We start from the raw sequence: 22547 nt of genomic DNA on the forward strand, positions 1-22547 counted from the left end.
TAAATTGATCACGGTAGTTTAAGCTTACACTTAAACAGACAAAACATTCTAATATGAAAATGTAGATGCAATTGTTGTAAAATGATGCAGCTCCTTTAAGAAAGCCCCGTGCGCAGGGATAGAAAGAGAGAAAGCGAGAGGGTATGTGTGTTAGAACTTAGATGCGTGTGGAAAACGTAGACGTGCTGTTGAGACTGGAACGAGTCATATTCAAAATAATGCAAAAATATCAAAAGATATCAAAGCACCTTTTGCGTTTGAATGTAGCACGATTTGTTTTTAAACAGTTGGACAAATGATTTAGCTAATTGATTATAGCCTGCACACCAGCAATTGTTGAACATTTACCTGTACAAGACATTAGCCCAGCCTAACAAGCGTGTTGCATGTTGTAGGCCTACTGTAGAAATTTCACTTAAATTGCAACTCATAATGCTCCTCATAACCATCTATAAAAAAAAATAGGGGCCGTTTCGATGTGTCGATGTTTTTGACTAATGAACATCGAAACGTTAGTCAAAGTTTAATAATGTTCTGCACCTTTTACTAAATAATAAAGAAAATTAAGAAGACATCTGAGCTGCACCGGCGTCTCTCCTTCTCTCTAACACTTTTTGGCTTTGGCTAAATATTTCTAAAATCATTTGAGTTTCACCAGGGATGGATTACTGCACGGGCCTACCGGGCCCAGGCCCAGGAGCCCAAGGGATCAGGGGGCCCTGAAGCCCAAGCCTTTGCATGGAATCATTGCCTCAATATCAACAAATCAGGATGTAGACTATGAATCTGATTGAATTTAGTATTGCCCATCCCCAAAATGGACCAGAATACAGGAAATCATATCAAACAAATTAAAAAATTTCTGGGGGAGGACCCCCAAACCCCCCCTCCCACATATACGACAATTAGTGGGGGGCCCTTAATACATCTGGCCCCAGGGGCCCGAAAGTTCATAATCCGCCCATGAGTTTCACTAGTCACATGTTTTAACAAGGAACACTTGTTATTGAACTAATAACAGACGTGTGTCGAAAATTGACTTTATTTTCCATACGGAGAAATAACATACAGTATGCAGAGTCTAACCAAGGTCAATGTTGCCAAAAAAGCCCAAACCTGAAAACACATGAGGCAAAAGTGCAAAACATCACAAAACTAACTAAACTAACACACGCATATTTTTGTATTGCAATCATTGTAGCCTACAGTTGTAACAGCGCATAACAGTCGTTTTACTCCCCTTATGCGCTCATTATAAAGAACGTTTAACGTGTCCCAAAAACAGCTATCAACTAATCACCAAACGTCTTATAAACAAGTATTGCCAGGAGCAACACCTTGCAAAAAATGATAACAATAGGCCTTTATATGGCTGTGCTCCTGCCTAGATTCGAACTCAGAACTGCCTGAAAGTTGCAGACCTGTTCTGGATACGCGCATTAACCCACTAGACCGTCAGACAGCGCTATCTGCTTCGAGTAGGCCTATTGGGTAGGACTGTAGCCTACACTGGTTGCTGTGGCACAGTCTTGAGTGACCGAATTCGTTTTCCTTTGTCATATGAATGCTGTCATTTTGTTAACATTACTGTTAAGGAGAAGCTGTAGGCAAAGGCTATATTTAACCTCGTTACTGTAGTAAAACAAATTAGAACTATTCACGAGGTTTCTGGGCAGCATATTTATGTTCTGTTAGCAAGCGAACTTCTCATGACTGCCGACAAAGTAGCCTACTGCCAGCTGACAAAGCTCTCATTTTAAAACATTACTGAGAGACAGGCACTGTACAATCAAGACATCTTGCCACTGAATCCAAAACTATGTTTAACATTATGTACAAAGCTTATAGGCTACAGTGGACTAGCATGTTGCAGGGGCTGTAAAAACACAGAGAAACGCACTGAAAACTCGGCCATTCACAGCCCTTGCTGTCGAATGCTCCGTCCGGTTCGACCGTGGAACGCCACAGCGGACTATGCTGCCCCCAAGCGGCTGCAGTTGTACTTACATTTCAACCAGCTGCGTGAATCACCTTGATGGTGAATGAAGTGTCAATTCTTAACTGGGACCCACTGTACTTGCTGCTTTCTTTTACTGTCTATGGTTGCTGGTTAACAGCACATAATAAGCTTATTTAAGCGAATTCACAAACTCAAGACTTTAAGGCCATCATGGATATAAAACTTTTTTTGAAAACAACGAAAGGATGGAGGGAACATAGCAAAGTTTTGGAGTAATTTTTAGATGGGCTACAACAAGGTAGGCAAAATTGTGGTGCTTGTCAAAACCTTAGCGCAGCTGGAATAATGCTTATAGGCTGATGTTAAAGCACACACGATGTTTAAAGCCATACACAACGGTAAATTGGAACAAAACTAAAGGTAACTTTAGCCTTTATAGGGCTGTATAAAGTTGTCCAAATTAATAGGTCGTAATTAGGTGTTGTTGTTGTACAGATATTGCATGCAGATGTACTATATAGGCTACAACATTTTTTAGTTGACCAATGCACGAACAAAGCCGGGAAACGGACAAATATTATCAAGGCTTTGAATATTTCCATCTGTGCAAAGGGTGTCTGTAGATCGGTGTGCATAGCATTCATTTCTGCAGTCCTGTGGCCATGCATACGCCCTTAAAATAGCATCTGAAGTTCCGCCACTGACTTTAGACCAGGAGGTTCCTGGTCTGTGGAGGAATTGTTTTCTGAAACTGCAAAATATCAACAGGGACTGTTTGCGCTGGAACACGCCCCTAGAGCCCTCGGTGTGTTTGTGTGTGTGTGTGTGTGTGTGTTTGTGTGTGTGAGTGTGTGTGTGTGTGTGCATGTGTTTGTTGAGCACGCTGGTCATTCTCTGCAGGTTACTCTGGTGGATGAATCCTAAGTGGCTGTTTGCCTGATTGACATTCTCTTTTCCCAGCTTGACGCTCTGTTGCCGTGGCAATGGAATGAGCACCATCTGACTTTTTGAGTCACGTTTACACCACCTACACCCACACACACATGCACACCGACACACACACACACAAACACACACACTCATACCTACATCATGATTCCTACTGATTTTGTTGGCGGAGAAATGTCAACAATAATCACACCATGTGTGTGTGTGTGTGTGTGTGTGTGTGTGTGCACTCTGAGTCTAAAATATATGTATCCGTGAGAGAATGTCAGACAGACAGAGGGCAGGATCAACACACTGTCACTACGAATGAAAACACAGCATCATGTGCGCACACACAGACACACATGTGTGCATGTGTGTGTGTGAATGTGTGTTAATGTCAATGTGTGTGGAGAGGTTGACTGCATATCTGGCTCACTGAATCTATCTTGATTCATGACTGTAGAAAATGTCAGCCTGAGTAAATACCACTGATACTCCGGTGTGTGTGTGTGTTTGTGTGTGTTTCTCAGTGTGTGTGCGTGTGTGTGTGTGTCTGTGTGTGTGTGTGTCCGTGTTTATCAGTGCATGTGTCTCTCTCTCTCTCTCTGTGTGTGTGTGTGTGTGTGTGTGTGTGTGTGTGTGTGTGTGTGTGTATTTGTTTCCATGATATGTTGCGCCCATGTAAATTTGAGTATGTAAGTGTGTGTTTGACATGTGAATGTTTATATCCAGTGCTTCAGTGTGTGTGTGTGTGTGTGTGTGTGTGTGTGTGTGTGTATGTCTGTCTGTGTGTGTGTGTGTGTGAGCCGGTGAGTGAGCGAGAGATGACTCACTCATGTCTCACACTGGGCCCCAGCTGGGAGCTCTTCATGTAGCATGGTCATTTAAACACACACACACACTCTCTCTCTCTCACACACACACACACTCTCACACACACACACACACACACACACACACTCTCTCTCTCTCTCACACACACACACACAGTTTGTGGTAAGGATGTTTAAACATAATCTCTTATCTCCTTCATGTCTCTGCGTGTAGTCACTGCACCCTACTGAACTGGTGTAATCTCTCTCCCGCCTCATCTCAGCATCTCTACTCAACCACTTTCCTCTCAATTCAATTCTGTTCAATCCAATTCAGTGCAATTCAATTAAAATCCATTCCATTCAGTCCATAGCTGTCAATATTGAGGATTTGGGTTACTTACCCAAAATACAGGAAAATTTCAACATTCATCTTTCTGTTGCTATCCCTCTGCTGACAGCAAGAATTCAGACTACAAAACTGCTGCACTAACTAAACGAGGTGTGGAGCTAGGTCTAACGTGACTCTGCTTACAGATTGGCGTCAAATCGTGCTCTCACAACAACCAGCCGTTATCTTAAATAGGCTAATATCACTCTGGTCGCTTTCAAGCAAGCAAAATGATGTTTTGAAAACTTCTGTTTCCCTGGAAGGGCAAGGGGGCAGCAACAGGACAACAGTACAGAGACTGACAGGTCCGATGGCAGGGCTAATGTTACGAGAGTATTAAAATACGGGATATTTTACAGGAAAATGGAAAGACAGCTGGAATAAAAGTCAAAATATGTGATAAACTCAGAAAAAAAGGGAGGGTTGACAGGCATGTCATTCAATCCATTCAATTCCATTCCATTCAGTTCAATCCAATCCAACTCAATTCATGTTATTTACATCTTGTTCAATTCAATTTGGTGAGCATCATTACAGTACCATGATAAAAGGTGCAATTGCTTTAGATAAATAAAACACTGCTACAAGGCTACTGCCTACAGGTAAACATCAGCTGTGAACATAGATAAGTTTTCAGCATAAGGAATACAAATATGAAGATCATATCTTCCTCCACTGTGTCTGATTTGGATTCAAGAATTTGTGTTTGCAGGCTGATTGTAGCAAGAATAGTGTATATTTGTATGTATTTTGAAATACAGATATATGTATATTTGTACTTTTCAGTACAGAAACACACTGTGCTGTTTTGGCTTCTCATTAATATACATCATGTCATCAATATCAAGTGAGTAAGCTGAGACTGCTAAGATATTTTACTCTTAAATTACTATTACATGTTTCCGGTTGTTCCGGAGAACCAAATAGTTATCCTAAGAGTAAAAGTAGCCTTCCTTGCAGCCCTCAGAAAATAAGTTCTTTTCTTTCTTCCTTTGAGAAGGCTGCTTATTAGATTCCATAAAACAAGCCTTGAAGTCTAAAGACAGGTAATTCAAGTTTTTTTTTTTTTTCTTCCCAAAAATGTCCAGCAGGGAACACAGTGTCAAACATTCTGCAATCCCACAAGCTCTGTTTGAATGGCTGTCCACTGACATCCCACAAGCTCTGTTTGAATGACTGTCCACTGACATCCCACAAGCTCTGTTTGAATGGCTGTCCACTGACATCCCACAAGCTCTGTTTGAATGGCTGTCCACTGACATCCCACAAGCTCTGTTTGGCTGCCACACGTATGTGTCTTTTTGGGGCGTCCCCAAAAATGTATGTGACGCGTACACAAGATACAATATTCACAGAAACATTGGGGGTAGTTTACCAATCAATCATATTTCTATTGCACATTTCACCTGAGTACATGCAGCACAGAAAGTGCTTCCCAAGCACACCTCTGAGATAGTGCATACAAATAGTGCCTTCAGTAGCTAACACACACACACACACACACACACACACACACACACAGACACTGTGCACCCTGGAGGAGTTGGACGTGAGAGAAGGTCTATGTTGAGAAGAGTGCTGTAGATCAGTCTATCTATGTCTCCAAAAAGACGCTGTGTAAAATGTAAATAAATGCAATTAGCAAAACCTAAAATGAATTGACTATAATGCAGAAAACATATCTAATGCAGGGCCCGAAAGATCACCGCCATCCAATGTTGTTTTTCAGCCCTGTCCTATTGACCTGTAGTATTTTTACATATTTTAATTGTATATACTGTGGATGATGAAATGTCCGCATGAATTGCAATTTGTTGTTGTATTATTTGTAACGGTTGTTGTATAAACCATTAAAGGTGTGGTGAATACATCCACACTTTTACATTTGAGAGACTCTGCCTCTCTGGAATGTTCTTTCTGTAACCATATTACCAATTGGCATAACTAGTTGTGAAAAGTGTCTCCTTCTGTTTTTGTTAGCATTAAACTGCTTCAGCCTTTTATTGGCACCGTCCCAAATTGTTTAAACCGTATTGATGGCATCAATTTAAAAAAGAACTTGTATTTTTCATACAAAAAAATGTATGTGTGTGTGTGTGTGTGTGTGTTTACGCACGTATCCACACCTCCACACCTATATGTTCATACACACTTGCGTGGCTAACAGCTTTCTCTTTCCCAACATCATACCTACAAACAAACCCAGGCTTGATTAGTTTAAACACAGACTGCCATTTCACGGGGGCTACAGGATTTCCTCCTAGCCGACTACACAGAAGATGCAATGAGTCGATTGTGTGTGTGTGTGTGTGTGTGTGTGTCTATACACGTGTGAGAGTGTGTGTGTGTGCTTGTACACGAATGTGTGTGTGTGTGTGTGTGTGTGTGTGTGTGTGTGTGTGTCTGTGTGTGTGTATGATAGAAAAGGGCCTGAGTAAATTAGCTCTCTTCCGGGATGAATCATGCTTCATTGGAGATGATGTGCACATCCATTTTGTGGCCACTTGGTACATTTAGAGCGTTTCTGTTCAGAGGTCCTGGCATGCAGGGAAAGAAATCTGCTTCCACATTCAGAACCTGTGGGTATCGGTGGAGAAATTAAAAAAGTGGAAACGTGTTGCTTTGGGCACTCTCTGTGTATGTGTGTGTGTGTGTGTACTGTATGTGTGTGTGTGTGTGTGTGTGTGTGCGTGTGCATATGATTCATAACAACCTCTGGCTATTGGCTGGGAAACGTAAAACAATTGCTACTTTTTTTTATCTCGTTAAAATTTTGATAGGTGAACCCAGACAAACCTGGGAATTATACTTAAAACCTTTGTTTAGCTGTTCTAAAACCCCCTTTAAACTGCAGCCTCGTGCGAGTTAATGCTATAAAACAGGTTTAACTAGTTTAAGGGCTTTTTTGTCTTTATTATGACAGGACAGGGGAGATACTGACAGGAAGCAAGTGGGAGCGAGAGATGAGGTAGGATTGGGAAATGACACGGGTCGGACTCGAACCCGGGTCCCCGTGGCCACCTGGACCCCAATGTGACCCACATGACATGGGGTTTCAGCTGGTTCAGTTTGGACCCCAATGTGACCCACATGACATAGGGTTTCAGCTTGTTCAGTTTGCACCCCAATGTGACCCACATGACATGGGGTTTCAGCTGGTTCAGTTTGCACCCCAATGTGGCCCACATGACATGGGGTTTCAGCTGGTTCAGTTTCAACTAATTCTGAACTAACTTTTTAAGCAGCGTTGAATCAAGAGCCATTAAGGAGATAATAGCCTGGCATTTTTAAGTAAGGGATAACCGCCGCCAAGCCAACTTTGTTGTGCTACTTTCTTTACTTAGATGTTTACAGCTGATTCCATTGTTGCAAAGCCTGATTCCTAGTTTGAAAGTCTTTATGTTTAAAGACGTTAGACGTTGGTTGTTATACAGTAGTTACCATTCAAAATTGATATGGAACGGTGATTAAACTTTTTTCCAGATCTACTTCATAGGTGTCCCGATATAGCCTACATAATTAATTCATTAATTAATTAATGAATTAATAGCCACCCCACCAGCAAATACTCAAAAAAGAGTGTTTCATGTATCTGCGGGATACCTCACATTAGATCAAATAAAATCAAAGCTGGATGAAGCTTTTACACAAAAAGATAACTTTTATCTCATAGTTAACTCATTATTATGTAAGGTCCAAGCTGTTTAAAGAAAGCTCTAATGGATGACTCAGTCAAAAAGGATAATGAATTTAAAGAGTCTATAACGGCCTCATTTCCCTCACAGCAGAGTGTGAAAGGACTCTCATTAACCTTACAGAATTACACAAATGACTACAAGCGAACATACTGTACATATTACAAAGTAATAAAGACGTGGGATATACATTATTAATTTGCATACCAAGCATTATATGTATCCCACTGCTTTCTCTCTCTCCATATTCCACATTTGTTGCATCTCGGCTCATGCTGAACGTTAACAAGCAGGATGGCTGTCATATCGTGACTAGTGAGAAGTGTTTGAGATCATGTCTGAACCACTGTAGGTGTGATCTCACTGTGGTACAAGTGAAATATGATGTGATGTGTTTGACCTTTTACTAGAAAGGATCATCCAACCATCCATCCATCCATCCATCCTCCATCCAGCCTATTCATTCATTTTGTTCTTTTTTTGTCTGTCTATCTTTCTCTCGCTCACAAGAAGCTGTAAAAAAGCCCCTGGGTGCCATACGGTGTGTTCTTTGTTGCTCGGCGAGGACCAATTAGCTAATGCAGGCATTACAGAACGTGGCCAGCCTCAGTGACACACAGCAAACAACGTGTCACAATGAAGGTTCCCAAGCTTCCCGACGCCAATTTGGATCCTGAAACACATGCCAATCTGTCAGTTTGTACCGGTACAAGGAGCTGATGTGTAAAATCAGCAAGCCCTAAAAAAGTGGAACATTCAGATATAAAATGTTTTTTAACTATCCAAGGGCACCATATTCACCTCTTTTGTTAGCCACTGTGAGGGTTGGTGCGTGCGTGTGTGTGGTTGATTGTTGTGTGTGTGTGTGTGTGAGTGTGTGCGTTTGATTGTTGTGTGTGTGTGTGTGTGTGTGTGTGAGAGTGTGTGTGTTTGATTGTTGTGTGTGTGTGTGCATGTGTGTGTGGGCGTGTGTGTGTATATGTGTGTGTGTGTGTGCATGCATGCATGCATGTTGCGTGTGTGGCCTTTGTGATGTACTGTAAATACTGTAGAAATAAACTACAATAAAGTTTTGAGGACCTGTGAGACAGATAATTCATTAATCCCAAGGGAAGAGAAGGCAATTAAAGGAGAGAGGAATTAAAACTGTACATACAGTACAAACATGTGTAAACAAAAAAAGGTCATGGGAACAAATACTGTACCGATGTGTAAACTAAAGACATGTTTAAAGCTACAGACTTTTGGTCTGCTACTGCTTACAATCAGCTGACCTTACATCACAGCAGTGCTTTTAAGAGAGGACATAAGCATATGTATGCAGGTCGGGTCGGATTTGGACAAATATTTAGAAATTACACTCGGGTTCGGTTCGGGTTCGGACACATGGGGGCGATATATCTTGGACACTTTACATTTAAAATGGCTTATTATGTTGGGTAATCAACAGGTCTGCTTCATGTGATGCAAACGTTATTTTTTTTTCTTTTGCGAAAAAAAAGACGTAACAGCTTTCTTCCTGTGTTTCTTCCTGATTTATTTATGCAGCCATGACCACGCATGTGCATTTCAGGTGGCAAGACATAGGCTACCGGTAAAGACATAGGCTACCGATAGGCTATAAGGTCGTCTCGTTCAATTGGAGGAGAGGATTTCCTTGAGTTGATATGGGTGAGTAACAGAAGGACTGTAATTTCAAAGACTGTTGCAGTTAATTTCAAGACTTTTCGTCAATGGTAAGACTAGAAGTCTTCAATAGGCTATGCTTGCTTGGGCCTCTTGTGTTAATGTGCGCTGTGTGTGACCTGCGTGAGTGCACCCTTATCTGATTCTGCAGACAATTAAGTATTCCATTTGTTGTTTGTTCTGTTTAATGGGCTAAAGACAAGCTATCCACAAACGTGAACGTTTAATCACTAGCATGGAAAAAACTGAGGCATCATCTCCGTCGAGTTCAGGTCGTGTTCGGACATAAAAATAAAACTGCCTGACGGGTTTGGATGCAACTCTGTCGAATGCGGGCTGAGTCCGGACAGAAATTTCCGTCCTTAACCGCACTCTAATGGATACAACCACTTGTATGTATCGCTTTAATACATTTGTACCTGCCTTGATTGAGGAAAAAAAAGGTACTGATTTTAGTATCACTGAGTTTTCTGATAGGAAAACAGCTGAAATTCTTTCTGAGCATCCTCTTAGTCAAGTTAGATAGTGATACTGTTCTTCACTCAGCGCCTACCAGTCGCGTTGTAGACTTGATTGCTCAGAAAGTCAAATGACAGACAAATGAAACCCAAGGACATCACAAGCACTACACCACAACACCAGCCAGTGCAGCACTGATATCTCATGACTGAAAACAGAAACAAAACATTCTGATCCAATGCGTTACAGAGGACTTTTCTTTCTCAAACTCTCACACACTCCCATACGTAACACCAGTGCAAAGGCGACTGCAGTGTACACAACCAGTGTAAAGGCAAACGCAGTGCAAGGCAACAGATAACTGCTATAACAGACACACAAAACACACAGTGACCAAGAGGAGAGGGTAAGGAAATGCAATTCACAGACCAACAGAATGCAACAAGCGCGCACACACACATACAATACAGAGCGAGAGAGAGAGAGAGAGAGAGAGAGAGAGAGAGACATGGTATACACACACACACATACACACACATTACAGAGAAAAAGAGCGAGAGAGAGAAAGAGAGAGAGATATAGTATGCACACACACACTGTACATACGCTGATAATTCTCTCGGAGGTGCCACTGTGTGCGACGGTCTCGTTGAGGCCGACGAGAGAAGGCAAAGTCTGGGACATCCAGTTGGTGACCATAGCCATGGTGCTCAGCACCGCGCCGATCTTCAGCATGGGAACACTCATCTTCCCTCACAACACCGTCATTACCAGCATCCGCACAAAAAAATGACCACCCCCACCCCCTCGACTCCAAAAAATATAGACGAAGAGAAAGGAGTCCTCGAAACTCCAAACCAAATGTCCCTGTAGTGCCTTCCACACAGAAAGAAAAAAAAAATGTCCCAGATGGAAATATGTGCTCACAAAAATCCTAAAAATAGTTAGCTTGTCTCTTCGCTCCTCACCATTTCCTAAACTAAATCAGGACCGCATTCCATTTCCTTCTCCTTATTCTTAGAAACCCTGAAGTTGAAGCACCCGTTCAGTTTCCCATCTGCTCTACGTGTCCTAAGAACCAGACTTGTGAAACTTTCCCTCTGTGAATTAATAAAAAGAAAGAAAGAGAGAGACTCGAAGCCGAGCGATGTCCAAGACCTAGCGAGTCGTCGTCCTCCTCGGAGCACTGGGCTTTTCAGGATGCCTGCCTGCCGGGCTGTCTGGCATCTCTGCTTCGCTTCGTGTTATAAACAGCAGCTGCAGAGGCAGCAGCAGCGAGCGAGAGAGTATCAGCGGAGGGACACCACCGTCAGAAATTCCCCTCCTCTCCCTTTTTCCTCCTCCTCCTCCTCCTTCTTCTTCTTCTCCTCTTTTTCGCTCACTCTCTACCTCTCTCTCTATCCCCTGTGCTATCTCTCTCTCTCTCTCTCTCTCTCTCTCTCTCTCTCTCTCCCTACTACGACTCCTTCCTCGACCACAGTTCAAGACAAAAAAAAGAGAGAGAGAGAGACAGAGAGAGAGAGAGAGAGAGAGAGAGAGAGAGAAACGAGCCCTGAGACACAGCCTCTTTTTCTCAGCAGCGAGAATGGAGAGATGGAGGGAGAGGAGGAACGAGAGAAGGAAGGGAGGGAGAGATGGAGGGAGGGAGGGTCAGAGGAGGAAGAAGATGCAGCTCAACAGCAACAGGAGGAAGAATGACAGTAAGTTGATGGGGAAATGAAAAGGAGGAGGAAAAAAGGAAGGAGAGGGGGAACGGAAGAAAAAGAGGAGAAGAGAGAAGGGAGAGAGAGAGAGAGAGAGAGAGAGAAAACAAATGAACGTATCGGTAAGAAAATGACAAGGTGTCTTGTGTGAATGGGGGAGAGGGGAGAAAAAAAGGGATGAGAGAGAGTGAGAGAAGAGAACACGGGAATGAGAGAGAGTGAGAGAAGAGAACACGGGGATGAGAGAGAGTGAGAGAAGAGAACACGGGAATGAGAGAGTGAGAGAAGAGAACACGGGAATGAGAGAGCCGAGCGAGCGAGCGAGAGGAGCCGAGTGGTTGGATGAGATGGAGGTCTGGTCTGATTCCTGCAGGCAGACACTGAGACACACACGCAGCACTGCTGGCTCTTAAATACAAACACACACACACACACTCCCCCCCCCCCCCCCCCCACACACACACACACTCCCTCTCTCCCCCACGCACACACACACACACACACTCCCTCTCTCCCCCACGCGCACAGTGTGTGTGTGTGTGTCTCTCTCTCTCTCCCACACACATTCTCACTCCTTCTCTCTCTCACACACATACTCTCCGTCTCACACACACACACACACACACACTCTCACTCCTTCTCTCTCTCACTCCCTCTTCATGCCCTCAGAATGTGTCTCTCTGTCTGATCCTACAGTAGTCTCCTGTCTCTCCCTCTCTTTCTCTATACATCCTCTCCTCCATGCTCATTTGCCCTCTATCCACCTCTCCTGCTCTCTGCAACTCTTCTTCCTGCTTAGGATGAAGATGGTGGTCTTTCTCTTAAATTTGCTCCTTCATCCTCTGCTTCCTGTTGCAATCTCTCCCCTCAGGTGCCAGCACCCCCCCCCCCCCCCCACTCTCTCCCTCTCTCTCCATCCCTCCTCTCTTTCACATCCTCTTCCTTTACATTATTCTCTCTCTCCTGCAGACTGAGTCAGTGCATTTACATCACAATGGCAATGTAGTCAAACGGCTCTATGGGCTTTTCTTATTCCCTCGCAACATGATTACATGGCACCACTGCAGGTCCACACCGTGGAGAAAGCAGAGGGTGCAAATGCGCCACCTTGTGGCACAAGCGCTGGACAAATCTGTTTAGTGGAAAGACGCTTCCACCTGCTGGGTCAATGTGCGTACTGCAGCATGTTGCACATCCAGGCAGTATGTTACCACTGGGCCGGTGCTAGACACACACACACACACACACACACACACAAAATTACCGCCCACTCAATAAACCTGATAGCGATACGATGACACAAAGGCTGACACTCATCCCATTATTCACAGTATAGGCAGATGCACACACAAAAACTCACACACACACACACACACACACCCACCCACCCACACACACACACATTGACAAGGAAAACTGATCTAGAACACACACAGATCATGTTGTGAGCAACATAATTATCATATTATTTGCATAGCAATTCACGTCTAAAGCTAAAAATATTTATTTTAGCCATAATCAACAATCATATGAAGACACAAACATACAGTACACACACAAATACACCAGTCAGACAAAATAGCTAAACACCATTTAAAAATGTAAATTTAGTGAATAATTAAGAGTAATAAATAAATTGCTTCCCCTGAATGTTTGAGTAGTTTTACCACACAATTATACAAATACTACAGAATATGAAAGGATATATTTTTTATTTATGTAAACTGTAAAAATTCTCGGATAATTGAGGAACAGATTTAACAGACTCAAGGACAACCAGAGACTTTCTAATGACGAGACACAGCACTCGCGAGGTCATCCTCCATAGAAATACATGGGGTTATTTGTAACACCAACATGGCAGTTGTCACATATCCCGCTCCTTCCGTGGCAAAAAAGTTGACATGTGAACACATTGTGCCAATCATGTGGTGTGATCTCGCTGCTGGAGCAAGGTTGGTGTCGTGAAGCCTTGCATACGTGCATTTCTGCAAAATAGATGCTAGATAAGTGCCCAAAAAGCGTTACAATATGGCCGCAGAGTGGAGGGACTTTGGGACAACTCTGAACCATACTGGAATTGTGTTTTGTAGTAGGCATCTGAAACAAATGTAGCTTCTCACCATCTGAAAGGTTAAATATGTAAGGGATAATGTATAGAACGCCGGTCATTATTAGAAAAATAAGTCCCTTCAGGGTGAAGCAAGACCACTCCGTACGTTCTATACATTATCCCGCTTATTATACAGCTACTTGCAAAAACGAAAAAATAAACTCCACGATTTGTCTCTACATTTATTTGTTACCATTTCGTTGTGGCTTTTGCTGAGAAACAAATAGTTTGCAACACACGCTGAACTTGAATCAAGCGTTCTTTAGAACACAGCTGATCAACCGTCTTCCTTCACTTTTGAATGAAAATGCGTTCATTATTTAGAGGTCCTTAGACGAAAATAATGACCGGTAGAACTTTGGGAAATTCCATTCAAGTCAATGGAGCGTTCTACTTGCATTGGGAAGAGCTTGCATTGAGAACATCTAGCCTAAGTCACATCAGTTAAAGGTATACTATGCAGGTTTACATATCTTTGGTCCCTCTAGAGTCACAATGAATTTATATGTTACTCTGCTATTGTAAATACCAAACTTCTCGCAACTTATCCCCCCTGTACACAATGCAAATGCTTTTGTTGTGGAGGTGAAGGATTAACAACAGGCAAAAACTATCTCCAAAGAACTACATCTACTGACAAGGTAATGTTTCAGATTCTCGCGAGTTTTGGCGGGGCGCCACTCTTAGGCCTAGTCCACACGTACCAAACCGATCTTTTTTTCCTACGTCTTCCCTGGAACCGTAACAAGAATATTTGCGTCCAAACGGATCCATCTCAACACGACTCAACACGTTACTTCATACCCCAGGCCTATAGGTGGCACTGTGTCTTTACAGAAATTCACCAAAACTTGTAAAACTTGCGCTTTAAATACAGACAGAATAGGCTACGGCGAAATGGCTAGTCCAGAATTGTTTGTGTGGACTGATGGTGAACTGTCAACTGTAGCCAACTGTAAAACTAATAAACTTTATTTTACGGTTTGTGAAGGGTGCAGTCCCGTCCTTTATTTGGCTAACACAGGTAGGCCTACTAATCACCTTTACTTTCTTTGGTTGTAGGATAGTCCGTGATTCACATTAGTTTTGGCTATCACCGCAATTAGGCTACTAAACGCAAGGCTTACCCAAGTTCTAGGCTATTCTGTCGCCACATTTATAATATTGCTATAAAACCTTCGTTAGTAACAGTCAATACTTTTGCCTGCATCAAATCGTGCTTTCGCATTCAGTGTGCTACCATCGGCTTAACGTGAGTTCTAAGCGTCTTTGTATGCTTATATCTGATTTCACTCGACTGTGAATGCATGTATATATGTTGTGAGACATGTAAAATAAATGAATGACACTGGCACTACGCACAAATTAATGTAGCATAAACTTACACCGCACTTTCCTAATAACTTAAGTTAACGGAGTGTAATCGTAGGTAATGTCATGTATGAAAACTAGTATTGTTAGGCAATACTATAAGTGCAAGTCCAGGGCAGCTGAGGTGTGGCGATGACATCATCGATACGCAAGCAGGATGTACGGTTTCGCTGTCTAAACGAACTCAAACGGGCTACGGTTTCAGATTTCTCCACTCTGGGACCAGGTTTCAGAAAAGTGCGGTTTCGGGCAGTGCGTTTACAGGATTCGTTTGGACGCTCGGCCAAGACGAAGCAAAACCTCTGCGTTTAACCTAAAAAGCGTCTCCGTGTGGACAGGCCCTTAGAAGTTGCATGGCTGGTAGGGACTCACTACGTCTATGTTGTATAGCTATGCTAGGTGAACTATTCGCCTATTACAAGTTCATTCACCAACAAATTGGTTTCATAAAGGTGAACATCTTGCATAGTGTGCCTTTAAGAAACAGTATGTGGACTTTAGTAACGTATAGTATACGTTTTGGAGACCACATCACACTGTTTGACAAAAAACATACGTATTTGCCCATTGCTTACATTACTAAAATGAATACTTACACCAAAGCCTCAATACCTAAACTTGTGGTAAAGTAGCATACCTTAACACTGTGTAGTCAATCAAAGGGCATGCAGAGACATTGAGGTAGGGTCATTTCAAGGGTGGTTTTCCCTGTTGCCTAACCTGAGGACATCGCCTGCTTGTCCTTACAGTATTGCATTGATAACTGTGATTCTATTTTTCTTTATTTGTATACAAATGTTTTTTTTTTTTTGTAAAAGCTTTTCCAGCTACTGCAGAAATTCTACTTTCACAGAAGACTGAGTCTGAGAAAATGACAATAAAAATAGAAACACAAAGACTGCAGTGTTTTATATAAAGCACATCAGTGTGTTGCTGTTGATTCGAAAGAGTAATTCAATAATAATTATGCAATAATTACATTTTTAGAAAGGACTGTTGAGTTTTGATTGCAGTGTTTCATTCTGGCATAGATGTGAGTTGTTTATCTCCAAGTATGTCTTATTTGGCTGTGTAGAGTTTTGACATAATGAGCCAAATTCTGCAGTGTGTGTAAGCAATAGGCAAAAACTGTAATGGGCAAGTTCACAATGATTTTTAAACTATATCAGTTAACAGGATCTGAACATGTTGCTGGCTGTTGCTAAGTTTGACTCCTGTGTTCTATGGCTGTTGCTAGGTTTGACTCCTGTGTTCTATGGCTGTTGCTAGGTTTGACTCCTGTGTTTGATGTGTTCTTTTGTCAACAGACGTTTTCTGCTTTTTACATTTTTATTTAAACGAAACACCAATTTGAGGGTAAAAAAAGTGTGTGTATTATTGTGTTAAAATATTTCTGCAATTTTATTACCAATTGTCCAGACGCTGGTAATCCTAATTATTAACAATAGACATATGGGGTGCTTGTGCCCACGGGTTCGATACCAACCCATTTCCTGATCCCAATTAATTTGCTGATCCCAACCCATTTCCTGATCCCAATTCGTTTGCCAACCATTTTAAAAGTGGCTGTGGTAAACGGTGTAGCAACTTCTGCTAACATTAAAAATTGCTGTCAGAATGTGTACATTTATGTACAGTAAAGGTAGGCCTCCATACATAGTTTCCTGATTGCAGATGCAGTTTATTGTCAATTTCTAAAGTTTAAGCAAAGTAGGAAGTAACATTAGGAATCCCTAATCAATGTGATTGGTTAGGCTGGACCAATGATTTCAAAGTTGTCATGATGCGAGTGTTGGTCTTGTTTGCCAAAGGTGAGTCCCCAGAATCTATTCATGAAGTTAATGAGATTCTAAGGCTACGTTTATACGGTGACGATGAAAAGAGAAGACGCAGAAGTGGAGTCTCGTCTTCATTTTTTTATTCGCGTTTAGACGAGCATTCTCAGGGGGAAATGCTCGTCTAAAAAAACGCGCAGACATTCTAATTTGACAGTTTAGCCAGAGAGGTAATCAAGGATCTTTGGTTTAGCCGTTTAGACACCCGGGTCGTCTTCAAAACTCTGCACTCTGGAAGGAGTCTTCAGATTTTTGCGTCTTCAAGCCCCGATGGTGGGGTCGCCGTGTAAACGAAAGGCACTTATGATAAAATATTTTGTCGTCTTCCTTCGCAATCGTTCTCGTATAAACGGCCCCTAAATTAATTTAGAAATGTATCCCCATTATTAATGGCAATAATGATATATACTGTATATGGTTGAAAATACAGTACTCTAAGAAGTTAAAATCATCCAATATATGGCAGTGCTGTGCATGATCAATGTAGGGGATAACGGCATTCATTGTTATAATAAATATCTATTAGGGCAGACATATCATACTACATTTTGGGCAGTGCTGAAAATCCAGGGCATTAACAGGCTGGTCAGGTGAGAAAGCACATCTAATATTCCATTACTTTTCCTGGTGTTTCAGGTCTCTGTCATGGCATATTTTCAATGTTAGCATGAAGATATTTATATGGCAGATATAATATCAAAGTTGTAATTTGGAATGTGACAGCACTAAACCTGACTACCCAAATAAACCTAACCAGCAGCCGCTCCCGTTTTTGTTACATGTTCAATTTGATTATTCCAAAAGTTTTCAAACTTTTCCATAATCTGCTTACCGGCTAGCCTCCATTCCTCCATCCTGACAGCAAACACACACTCACACACACCATGCAAACCCGAAAAGCCCTTCTGACTCTATCCGTCTCACTCCTCCTCTCTGTGTTATCTGATCCTGCGTGTGTGTGTGTGTGTGTGTGTAGTGTGTGGTGTGTGTGTGTGTAGTATGTGTGTAATGTGTGTGTATTAAGGCAGGTTCAGCTGTTTGTATGGAAAATCCCTCTCGTGCAGCCCACTGACTTCACTCATTGAAATTCAAAGCAGATCTGAAAATCTGCCAGTAAGGCAGCCTGCCCCCTGCGGTGTACTTACACACAGAGTATGCTACAGAGAACATAATACCATATTCAAACCACAGAGTATGCTACAGAGAACATAATACCATATTCAAACCACAGAGTATGCTACAGAGAACATAACACCATATTCAAACCACAGATTACGCTACACCATATTCAAACCACAGAGTACGCAACACAGAACATAACACCATATTCAAACCACAGAGTACACAACACAGAACATAACACCATATTCAAACCACAGAGCATGCTACACAGAACATAACACCATATTCAAACCACAGAGTACGCAACACAGAACATAACACCATATTTAAACCACAGAGTATGCAACACAGAACACAACACCATATATTTAAACCACAGAGTATGCTACACATAACATAACGCCATATTCAAACCACAGAGTATGCTACACAAAACATACCGTAATTTCCCAACTATTAGCCACGGCTTATACATTGATTTTGCAAAATGTCTTCAGCTATGAGGTTAATACACGGGGGCAGTTAATATGGTATTAATATGGTTTTGTTTTTTTGGACTTTTTTGCCTTTCTTTGGACAGGACAGTGGGGAAGCAAGTGGGAGAGAGAGAGAGATGGGGTGGGATTGGGAAATGACCGCAGGTTGGATTCGAACCTGGGTCCCTGTGGGCACTCGGACCCGTATATGGCATGGGTGCTGTAGCCGGTTGCGCCACAGCACCCCCCCCCCCCCCCCCCCCCCCTTTTTTTTTACTTGCATAAAACTCTGTTCTGAGGTTTATACACAATGGGGGGAATTGAATGTAATACGATCATATTCAAACCACATAATATGCTATACATAACATAATACTATCATATTCAAACCACATAATATGCTATACATAACATAATACTATCATATTCAAACCACATAATTAGCTGTGTGTTATTTTATGTTATGTTAAGCTATACTTCCTACTTAGGCAATTTGACCCTACAATAAGATCTTTATGATGTTTGGTCATTATGTCAGTGATTTTCAACCACTGTTCCGTGACACACCAGTGTGCCGTGAGAGATATTCAGGTGTGTCGTGGGAAATTGTCCAATTTCACTTAATCCGTCCAAAAACATTTATTATTTAGTTGTTGGAAATAGTAGGCTATGCCATTGTTGAGCATCTGTGGCTGCAATGTAGTGACTTGCTAAGTAAATAAATACTCTTTCATGTCAGTAGGTGGAACTGGGTGGTCTAATAATGACCTTGTTAATTAAGTGATGCGCACAAGAAGTAGCGGTGAAAAATAGATATTAGAAAGCTAGGTAGCGCATTGGGCTCCAGAAAATAATGTGTGGTATCTAGCTTTCTAATATCAAGGCAATCGGTGAAAAGACGTAAAACAGCGATGGATAAATAGGCCTACTTCAAACAGAAAAATGCAGAATCTGAACCCTACTGTAAACAAATGAAGCGATTAAATTGTTAGGCTACAGTGTGTAATTTTGTTACATTTTTGGTTGGTGGTGTGCCGCGGGATTTTTTTTAATGTAATAAATGTACCGTGGCTCAAAAAAGGTTGAAAAACACTGCATTATGTTGACCAAAAATCCTTTAGCGGAGACGAAAAACAAATCAACAATACTTTGTGATATTTGCAAAGGTATATTAAGTATAACATATATACTCTTTTGATCCCGTGAGGGATTATATGTAAAGGAGTGCGGGTTCTATGCATCTACTGCCTGTCCAACTTGACCCTCTCCATCCACATTACTGATGCAATAGTGGCCATATTTAGAATGCACAGAATTCCTCTTGGAGTGAAGTTACAGGACCTTTTTGCTCTTTTCGTTTCTGAAGTGGAGACTTGCATCAATGGCCAGGCTACATCATGATGGGGAAGCAGTCAACCCCCCCTTCACACACACACACACACACACACACTCTATCTCCTATCTTACTGCATCTCTCCTATTAAAATTACGATGGCACAGCAAACCGACCTACATACTTTTAGGCTGTTTCACAAACTTGAGGATCCTCAAGGATTCTTGCTTAGAAGAGCTGAGTCCTGCCGAGTCAGATCCTTCAAAGACGAGACAAGGCTTCTTCTTAGCATTCAGAAAACACACAATGGAACAGACTAGCTGCATGTGTGCTTTATTGAAAATCATGCCTCCTGCTCACTTCCTTTTGAAAAACAATGAATGCACCACTGTCATTCTCCCACGTCAATAAATTAAATCATACATGTTTAATTTGTTTGCTAAAATAACCCACAAAGCAATAAACATTGAGCAAAATCGTAAAGAGAAAAGTTGACTAATTAGCATGATATCCCCCTCATGGGAAGAGGATTAAATACCCTTCTTAAATGCCTTCTTCACACAATTACGGTGTGAGAGTTCAAAGTTGTCAAAATGACCTGAGCCCATACTTAACTTAAGCTACTTTACACAGTGACAATAAGACAATGTTTACTTTTAAATACATAGTGAAATGCCTTGTTTAGTATAGTTTGTTTTAAAAATCCTCCCTAAATGTGCGCACAGGATTGTGGGTGTTCCAAGCATGCTGAAGATACACACATGCATCCTCGAACATTCAGAAAAATGAAGGACTTTGTCCTTGGATGCTTGACACTGGAACAGTACTTCGAGGGGACTCGATGACGTACAGTAACATCCTTCAAATAGCAGCCTTGAAGGAGTTTGAGAAACAGTAGCCTAGAAATCTAGACATTTACATTTGCTGCCAGGGCTAGTCTAGCAACTCTCCGTTGGCTTGTGAGCTCAAAAAATTAAACTTTTATCAGGCCAATCAAATCGTGTATAAAGTCGTTAGGCGGGCTTAACATAATGATTGATGGCAGAGTTGCATCGGTTTGGCTTGAATTCCCTGCTACTTGAAAACAAATAAGATAATGTTGCTGTTGGCGAACAGTGTGACTCGAGTTAAGCTTTTATTAAGTTGGCAAAAGTTTGAACTAGCCAACTACCTCCGCTGGTGGGAAACGCATGCACATTCAATTTCACTTTCACTTTGAGTATGACCTTTGCTAGGGCAAAGGTTACTTTACATAAAAAGTTACATTTATATAGCGGCGCCTTTCTTAATACTCAAGGTCACTTAAATGACCTTCACTAGGACAAAATTTACTGAATATGACCTTAACTATAGGCAACGGTTACTGAATATGACTATCACTAGGACAGTGGTTCTCAAATGGGGGTACGCGTACCTGTTACATTGCTCCGCAACTGTTTAAACCTTTATTGCGTGACAGAGCAGAAGTGGAGCTTTCCAACGAGACCATGCACTTGTCTGCACGTTAAAGTATGAAAAAAAAAAACATGAAATTAAATCAAATTGCACCATATTTACAGTCTATACTTCTCTGCGGTCACCTGCGCACCCATTACTCTCGTTTGAATTACTCGCGAACCCGTGAACACATAGATATGGCAAGCAAATCAGATGAAAGAGGAGACACCGGGCTATCCATTGATATCAAGTAGGCCTATGTTGAAAACAGACGAAGTGACTGCAAAATAATAACGTCATGTACAAAAACCAATGCTGCACACCCATTACTCTCGTTTGAATTACTCGCGGACCTGTGATCGGATAGATATGCCACGCATGTCAGATGAAAGAGGAGAAACAGAGCTATCATTTGATACCAAGTACATCCTTCTGGGTTATAAAACAGACGAAGTGACGGTAAAATAATAACTTCATATAGCTCGACTTACCTCACGTTTTTGTCTGTGTTTCTCTATGGCAAAGAATGTTCATAATCCGGTTTTGAGATCCTACCAAATTCCTGCATGGCATCCAATTCAAGGTTCACATTGAATCCCAATTTGTTCGGCAAAGAAACAACTTTTGCAGAGTGCAGACATCACGCGCACGTAAACTCGAGTCAAGTCAGGTCAGATCAGTTCGTGTCACAGATATGGAGCGCAGAAAGGTCATTTTGCTAAATAAAAAAATGGCATTTATTTCTGTAAGGCGCACACCACATGCCTGTAAATTGCTCAGCCCCAGAGAATCCCTTCACTATGGCAATGATATTGCCAGATTCAGGACAGTCTGCCCTACACACACATGAAATGCATGTAGAGCTATGAGCTTGCTGTGGTGAGATACATGTCAAAATATAAGATTTTTTATAATACGCTTTTTATATTTTAATTCTAAAAATCAATGCCAGTACTAATACATGGCAGATCTGGATAGCCTAGACCCTGCTGAAAAAGAAAACAATATATAATATGTGTGTGTGGCACTTACAATGACCAGAATAAATCCTTACGAATAAAGGTAGTGAAAATGCCCTAAAAACAGCTTATGGTTAAAATATACATAGATTTAAAAAGAAATAATCCATGGAGAATCCATGCAAAAATACTTTAAAAACAATTATTTAATATGAAATATTTCAGGAAAATATAAGTTCATAAAATTAATTTTATATTTCAGTAG

General features: G+C 41.5%; 2 protein-coding genes across 2 annotated transcripts in view; both read right to left on the reverse strand.

The window, feature by feature from the left end:
- The window catches only part of LOC121719836 (noelin-2-like), a 64302-nt gene extending 52982 nt beyond the window's left edge, over window positions 1-11320 (reverse strand). Inside the window, exon 1 of the mRNA XM_042105631.1 lies at window positions 10540-11320. Within this exon, the coding sequence (XP_041961565.1) occupies window positions 10540-10680 (141 nt within the window). The 5' untranslated portion in view covers window positions 10681-11320. The remainder of the gene's footprint in view (window positions 1-10539) is intronic.
- Window positions 1-22547, reverse strand: part of LOC121718035 (NACHT, LRR and PYD domains-containing protein 12-like) — a 1225568-nt gene that overhangs the window by 472176 nt on the left and 730845 nt on the right. The gene's annotated exons all lie outside the window — the stretch shown is intronic.

Source organism: Alosa sapidissima, chromosome 9 (assembly GCF_018492685.1).
Source record: "Alosa sapidissima isolate fAloSap1 chromosome 9, fAloSap1.pri, whole genome shotgun sequence".
NCBI lineage: Eukaryota > Metazoa > Chordata > Actinopteri > Clupeiformes > Clupeidae > Alosa > Alosa sapidissima.